The 8,263-nt window shown below is 35.8% G+C and overlaps 1 protein-coding gene across 1 annotated transcript; it reads right to left on the bottom strand.

Annotated features, from left to right (window-relative positions):
• Positions 1–671: 671 nt before the first annotated feature.
• LOC128512939 (polymeric immunoglobulin receptor-like) lies at positions 672–4,055 on the bottom strand. Its single transcript, XM_053486482.1, has 5 exons — positions 3,924–4,055; positions 3,428–3,748; positions 3,033–3,344; positions 1,297–1,321; positions 672–806 (listed from the first exon to the last, which is right to left on the bottom strand). The coding sequence occupies exons 1-5, from the start codon at positions 3,958–3,960 to the stop codon at positions 764–766; spliced, it is 738 nt and encodes a 245-aa protein (XP_053342457.1). The 5' UTR covers positions 3,961–4,055; the 3' UTR covers positions 672–763.
• Positions 4,056–8,263: the final 4,208 nt, after the last annotated feature.

Below are 8,263 nucleotides of genomic sequence, written 5' to 3'. Positions count from 1 at the left end.
TTTAAATTTAAATTTTTTATCATATCTCGTCTATTGATATTTATTACCTATAAGTTTTAATTCTCTTTTTAAGGTCACTGGCGGTCGTGTAAGCATTTCACTACATTTCGTACTGTGTATGACTGTGTATGTGACAAATAAAAATTTGAATTTGGAATTTGAATTTCACCATCTCTCAGGGATTAAGGTAGACATTCATCCAGACTCTTTTCTGTTCTGGCACCTAGGTGTTGAAATGAACTTCCTCTAGATGTCTGTAAAGCGGAGTTTTTGACAATCTTTAAATGACAACTCAAGAGAAATCTGTTTCTTCAATACTTGGACTAATCCCCCCCCCAAAAAAAAAACTTCCCAAATGTGTTTGATTGATGGCACTTATTTGGTAACCTAGTAATCCAGTGTAAGTATCTATCCAGTGATGGAAACTTCAAAGCACTTTCTGTAAGTTGCTCTGGGTAAGAGCGTCTGCCAAATGCCTAAATGTGAGTGTATTGTAATAACTATTTATTACAATACACTCACATTTAGGCATTTGGCAGACGCTCTTACCCATCGATCGTCTTAAACTCAAGACAATAAGAACACACAATTTTATGGTTTGAGAACTCTATTTGAAAAATGTATTTTCATAAAACACAAGTTACTATAAGTGTATTTACTGCAAATAGTCCAAATAAATAAATTCTATTGCAGTTGAATGTTTTTCCCAGACTATAAATGCAAATTTATGTTCCAGTTTTATAAATTCTCAATGTCATCAGGATCATGTCCTTGTACTGTCTGCAATGCAGAATGTCACTGGGTTCCTGAAACATAAAACACACCAGGATATATAAGAGCACATTGTGAAGTGTCACATTTTATACTGTACATTTTAATCTGAACTGCTAAAATCTATTCTTGTACACTTGTATAACTTTACAGTATTTAACTGTAAATTGATTTTCTTTTAGGGGAAATTGAGAATGAACTCTAAGTTCTAAGAATTCTTAACAATTCCTGCAGAATTATTTTCGACTTTATTGCAGATCCAGCAGGTTTTGAAGAATAAAGGACTTTATATAAAGAACATTTTATATATATAGCAGTTTTATATGTATAAATTTCAATTTTTTTCAGATTATTATTTTGATGATGACAATAAAACATTTAATGTTACTTTTGCCTTTTGGCCAACACTGTCTATTCAAAACCACAAAGTCCTAACTGATACTAATCGGTCCAAAACCACAAAGTGGTAACTGATACTAATCTTATATTCTGTTCAGAACTGTGTAATAATATTTTTGTACTCACATGTATTCTGTGGACTCTAGATAATCTATCAAAGTAAAAAAATAAATAAATTAGAAGTCTGTAAAGACCCTGTAATTTGGATTTGGAGGCATCTCAAATACAGGTGCATCTTAACACAGACTGATACATTAATTTCGCTTACGACTAATGGAAACCCAAAATTCAGTACTGTATATTAGAAAAATTGTATATTGTGAAAAAGGTAGGCCTATATATTGAAGACTCAAGGTTTTGCACTCTAATTAACAGCTAATTAATTCAAAACACCTGCAAATGTCTGAGCTTTGAAATGGTCTCTCAGTTTGGTTCAGTAGGCTGGCTGTTCCCAGAGTGCTGTATCCAAGCACATTAATTAAAAGTTGAATAAAAGAAAAAAAAATGTGGGAGAAAAAGGTGCACAGGCACCAGGGATAACCACAGCCTTAAGAGGATTGTGAAACGACGAATATTTAAGAATTTGGTGGCGAATCACAAGGAGTGGACAGCAGCTGGAGTCAGTGCTTTAAGAGCCACCACACACAGATGTTTAGAGGACAGATGGATCGAGGGCTTCGACTGTCGCATTCCTTGTGTCAAGCATTCCTTGAACCAGAGCCAAAGTCAGAGGCTAGGGTAAGAACAAAAATGACTGGATTGTTGACTGGATAAATTTTGCATTTCATTTGGAAATAAGGTCCGAGATTCTGAAGGAATAGAGGCGAGACACAGAATCCAAGTTGCCCGAGGTTCAGTGTAAAGTTTGCACAGTCAGTGGTGGTTTGGGGAGCCGTGTCATCTGCTGGGGCTTCAAGGTCCAAGGTCAGCGCAGCTGTCTACCAGAAGGTTTTAGAGCACTTCATGCTTCCCTCTGCTGACCAGCTTCATGGAGATTCTGACTTGATTTTCTAGCAGGACTTGGTACCTGCCCACAATGTCAAAAGGACTAATACCTGGTTTAGGGACCATGGTATCCCTGTGCTTGGACTATCGGGTTGTATGAAGGCTGCTATCAGAGCAACCTGGCCTTCTATAACACCTCAGCAGTACCACTAACCAATCGCCTCCATGCAACGCTGCATTGCTTCAGTAATTTATGCAAAGGGAGCACTGAACAAAGTATTAAGTGCTGTACATGTTTATACTTTCAGTAGTTCATCATTTTCTGTGTTAAACAATTATAAATATTTTTTGGTCTTGGGTAATATAAAAATTTTCTGAGATACTGGGTCTTGGGGGTTTTATTAGCTTAAGCGATGCTGTAATCATCAAAAACAAAGGTGATAAACATTTGAAATATCTCAGTCTGTGTGTAATAAATCTATATAATATAGGTTTCCCTTTTGGAATTGAATTACTGAAATAAATAATTTTTTGATGATATTCTAATTTATACAGATGTACCAGTATGTGTGGTAAATATAATAAATAATAAATATTATATAAATATATACACACACGGCCAAAGGAATTTATACACACTTCAGGAAACTATAACGCTGTATCCTGAATACACTATATATAAACAGTAATCCAGTATATATATAGGCTATATAAAACATATTGCAGTAAATGTTGTATATTTATACAATAGTCATACAAGTTTTTCTATTCATGTAGTGTGTACACATTTTTTGTCTGACTCCGTGTGTGTGTGTATATATACTGTATAATATACATATATATTTTTCCCTTTACTTTAATATACAAAACCAGACAGCATTTTCAACAGTTCTGCGACTCATGCATGATGATAATACCTGAATAGTCATCATCACCGACACTGATGTGAACAGGAAACTGTAGATCTCCTACACTGCACCAGTACCAGCCAGCATCACTCTTCTTCAGTCCTCTCATCTCCACACTGAAGGATCCTCTCCCATCATCACCGAGCTGCACTGCTGAATTCTGGGATGTTTCAGACCTCTGAAATGTGTTACAGTTCTTGTCTTTGAACCTGCACCACTGCTTCTGTGTATTCTGATATGCAGCGCTGTAGAGACACTGGACTGTGATGCTGCCTCCTTCCTCACCTCTCACTCTGCTCTGCTTCACGGACAGATCAGGATCTGAGCACGAATATAGAGTCAATTAAAGCAGTCCTAAAGACACTGATCAGTACTTGTAGTTTGTAACTTTATTCAGTACATACCTTCTTTTACTGTGATATAAAGGTATTGTTTAACATCTCGCTGTCCTCTTCCACCTATCTCTACAGCACACCAGTACCATCCAGTGTCTCCTGTCTGGAGGTTATTCATAGTCACAGTAAAGAGACTCTGCGTTGGGTTATCAGTCACTGTCACTTTCCCTGTTGTTTGACTGGTATACGCCTGAATTGAGCAGTATTTAAAGTATTTCCCAGAGCACCAGTATTTCTTATGTTGTATATATGTCTTATCATAACCACATGGGATAGTGACAGATGCTCCAGTTTTAACGTTAAAATGCTTCTGTGCCTGACTGGCAACACCTGCACAGAGAATTAAAGAAATGCTATGGTTACTTAATTCACAGAAATTTTTTTCTTATTTCTGCTACTGATAACAAATTACTGACAGTTGGCACACATTCTGTACTTTACTGACAATACAGTATTTTGATGAAATTTTAAATATGATTGATGAATCCAAAAAAAATCTACTTACTTGAAGAAAAAAGAATGAAAATAAAAAGGCAGCTCATGGCAAATTATTTCCAATGTTGAAATAATTTTAGTGTTTCACGTCCTCTCCTCTGGTTCCGTTATTGTTGAATGTCATAAACTTCCTGTTCCCTTAAACAACACCACTGTGTGTGTGTGTGTGTGTGTGTGTGTGTATGCGTATGCATGCATGAACATTTGTGTGCTTGCCTGCATGTGCACGTGTGTGTGTGTGTGTGTGTGAGAGAGAGAGAGAGAGAGAGAGAGAGAGAGACTTCTTGGTCATTACGTTTAATGAAATTAAAAATGTATTCATGTAGGACATACAAAATGAGGACTTTTCATAAATTATTAGAGGTGGGAGGAAACCAAAGAACACAGAGGAAACCCACACTTAAACTTTGGGGGCATGAGAGTCTTCACACAGGTTTTAATCTGAGCTCAGGATCAGTACCATGACCCTGGAGCTGTGACGTTTCAAATTTTATTCACAATTATTGAAACAAGGTGTTAGAACATTAATACATTAATATTTATAAGCTACAATTTTAAGAGACCTACATCTAAATGCCAGACTATTTTCCTATGTTAGCGCATTATTATAGCGCGTTATCCCGTTTTTTTTTTATTTGATGAATGCCAGTACACCTGTGAATTAAATACACAGTACCTAAGAACATTAAAATTACAGACAATGTGGTTAATGTAGCTTGGTTCTTTAAATCTCCAACAAACTCATCACTTTTCCAGAGCAGAATTATAACCAGTAGAAGTGCTTTGAAAGTTGCTATTAGTAAAAACATCCTCTTACATTTACATTTAGGAATTTGGCAGACGCACTTATCCAGAGGAAGTTACAAAAGTACTTTGAAGATTTCATCATTGGACAGATCCTTACACTGATTACTAGGTTACTAACCTACACCTATTGGGTGGATTAACTGTAATATGTAAGAAACAGATATTTGGCACAGCTTTATGGACAGCTAGAGGAAGTTCATTCCACCACCGAGGTGCCAGGAAAGGTCTAGATTCAAGTCTTCCTCGATCTCTGATACTGTACAGTAGATAGTGGGACCAGTCAAGCACTGCTGGAGAATTGGAGAGCCCATAATGCAGTCCGGGGTGATACAGTGGAGTTTACACTGTGCTTTAATTTCACAGTTTATATTTGGATATTAAAAACTCAAAATATTTTTATTATAATTGGTGTGAATAAAATAGAGGAAATAGAAACAGGATCTTACATAACACAAACTTTATCAAAATAAATGAATCAGCAATACTGAAAACGTTCCTAATCCCATAATAAGATGAGAGGTGTTCAAGTCAAACCAAGACTTGTGATGAATGAAGGTGTAAAGTGTTCTGACCACAGCCTACTAACAAAACCTGGGATGGGTAAAAAATAAGTCATTTCACTCTGCACTGTGCACATAATGTATATGTGATAAATAAAGGTTGAACTTGACCTGTTCTTAACCCTTGACATTTGCTAAAGACTTCAAACACAGTACGAGACGATGAGACTTTTTTTTGGCCGCAGTAAAGCACATGAAGCAAATGAAGCAAATGTTCTAAAGAAGGCTGTACATGGGTGGCGTTCCAGGCTGAGGAGGCTCAAATCCCACTGCTAATGTTCCCATGACCATTTAGTGACTGGAATACCTGATTCTTTTAAAATAAAGAGATAAGTTGTCATCAACTGTCAGGAGACACACATCTGTTTGTGGCAACTGTACACACAATCATTCATGACCTTTACTTGCACGTTAAAGGAACTCAGCTGAGAGTTATTGCCACATCCTTGTGCAAGCCTGACCTCAGGAGGCCATTTTTTTTAGACGTGAAGTAGGCAATACAATCATGGATTTAGTGTACTGAGAAAACTTTCCAACTTGATGGTATCCAAGCACAAATGAACACTAATTTGCCACTAATTCAAGTGATTTGCAAACTAATTTGCAAATTTCTAAATATAATTTTCCAGGAGCTATTGAGCAGGAATGCATTGAGCAAGTGACACCAGAGTACTGCAGGCGTCTTTTTTATTATTTTTTTTTTATAAAGATATTTATACTAATGATTGCTGTATAGCAATTTTATTGCATGAAATACATTATTCTAATTGTCATTATTAAAAAAAAATTTGAATGACAATAAAACATTAAATGTTACTTTTGTTTTTTGGCCACCACTGTCAGTCCAATACCACAAAGTGCTAACTGATACTAATCTCAAATTCTGTTCAGAACTGTGTAATAATGTTTTTTAACTATTCATCTATTTTTTGATGCATTCTTTAGAATCTAAAGAAACTATCAGAGTAAAAAAATAAAATTTAATTAAGAGTCTTATTCAGCCACTGGATGCAGTGCCGGTCCTAAGCCCGGAAAAATGGAAAGGGTTGCGTCAGGAAGGGCATTCAGCGTGAAAAAAAACCTGTGCCAAGTTGTAATGCAGACTGGATATTCCGCTGTGGTGACCCCTTGCCTGGGGCAGACAAAAAACCAACAACATTTATAATGTTAATATAGCTAGGAAGTACTTCCACTTATCCATAGTGGTAAATTTCATCATTGTGGAGGGTACAATGCAATATAATATAATATAATATAATATAATATAATATAATATAATATAATATAATATAATATGATAATGTGACGTGTGTTAATTGGTCATTTCTGAGGCTTGTAACTCTAAATGAACTTCTTCTCTACAGCAGAGGTGAGTTTTTGTAGTGGTTGATGGGTTTTGCAAATGCTCTTGACCTTACTGTTCTTGTAAGAAATGTTTCAGAAAGGATGACCTCCATGTCTTAAAATAAAAACTGACTGTTGTTGTTGTAACATAATTACCTGATGCAATATGTGCTATTTCATAGTTTAGAAATCCCCAGTATTGTTGTAGAATGGAAAAAATAAATCAGTAAGAAAAAAAATCATTCTGGAAGTGTGTTTGTATATCAAAATACTCGTATATCAAAGCAAATTCCCTCCAGAAGTAATAATGGAAACTCTGACAATTTCGTTTCACAACTTTTTAACCTGCACTTTACCTTTGAAAAATCATAGCTGTAGTGATTGAGACCAGAGAGAGGAGAGGAGGAGAAAGTGGAGGGGGCTGCTGTGTAGAACGACTTTCACACACACCTCCGTGCAAGCGAGCGCGCACACACACACATACACACCCGTGCAAGCACACACACACTAACAAGAAGTGCATGCGTGCCACATGATACTCGGCACTCATATATCAAGACTTGCTCGTTTATCAGGAACAGATCAGGAACTAAGCACAAGTCATGCATGATTGAAAAGAGACATTTAACATAATGACCAGAATTTGCATTTTACATTTGAATACCTGATGTCACCTTGATGTAAAGCTATTTTTTTAACTCTATTATCCCAGGAGATGATTCATAGTCACAGTGAAAAGACTTTTAGCTGGGTTTTTAATTACTGTCACTTTTCCCTGTGTATTATTTGAATAGGCCTGAATTTTGCAATAACTAAACGTTTAACGATAATTATAGCACCAGTGTTTCTTATACTGAATATATTTTCTATCAAAGTGACATGGGATGACAATAGATACTCCAGTTTCAAGACTTAACTTTTCAAAAGCCTGACTGCTGCCAAAATCTGCATGCAGAACAGAAAAACATAATTGTAACTCAATAATAAGACAATATTTCCTAATTTCTCCTAGTGACATAGCAAATTATTAATAGTTGATACATGAATTTGGAATCTGATGGAAGAATCAATAAAAATCTACTTACTTGAAATTAAAAGAATGAGAATTAAAGGGCAGGACATGGCAAGTTTGCTGTAATGTTAAACTAAATGTTTAGTGGCTAGTCCTGTGTGTGGTCAGTTCTGTACAATCTCAGGCGCTTCCTGTTTGTTTCACAATAACATTGCAGTGTTTGTTTGTGTGTTGTGTATGTGTTTGTGTGTGTGTGTCCGTGTGTGTGTGTGTGAGAGAGAGAGAGAGAGAGAGAGAGAGAGAGGAAGAGAGAGATTTAAGTTCCATGATACATAAAAAACCATACTTGATAGAAATGATGAACTATGGCACAGTGTATACTGTAGCATTGCTACATAAGGACAGGACATCTTCTGCACCTTAATGGAAACGTTTGAGTAGTTTGTGCATGCTTCAAATCTTCTATATATTCTCTGTACTCTAACAATGCTGCCATATACAGTTTAGTGTTTATGTAACTAACTGTAACTTCAACTCAGACTTAGGGGAAAAATAATACATTTAAAAAATTAAAAGCACATAGAAATGTATACAAAAAAAATTACTAAACAAAACTTGTTGAACTCA

The sequence above is a fragment of the Clarias gariepinus genome, chromosome 25 (assembly GCF_024256425.1).
Source record: "Clarias gariepinus isolate MV-2021 ecotype Netherlands chromosome 25, CGAR_prim_01v2, whole genome shotgun sequence".
Taxonomy (NCBI): domain Eukaryota; kingdom Metazoa; phylum Chordata; class Actinopteri; order Siluriformes; family Clariidae; genus Clarias; species Clarias gariepinus.
The sequence above is the reverse complement of the archived record's forward strand: the minus strand, read 5'-3'. Positions and strand labels throughout refer to the sequence as shown.

What these genes read in the sequence shown, in the direction of transcription:
- LOC128512939 (XM_053486482.1), bottom strand. Translation starts at nt 3,960, where the DNA reads ATGAGCTGCCTTTTTATTTTCATTCTTTTTTCTTCAA. An exon ending in TTATATCACAGTAAAAGAAG is followed by an intron (nt 3,345 to 3,427) that starts GTATGTACTGAA and finishes ATTCGTGCTCAG; the next exon opens with ATCCTGATCTGTCCGTGAAG. An exon ending in CTAGAGTCCACAGAATACAT is followed by an intron (nt 807 to 1,296) that starts GTGAGTACAAAA and finishes TTTATGTTTCAG; the next exon opens with GAACCCAGTGACATTCTGCA.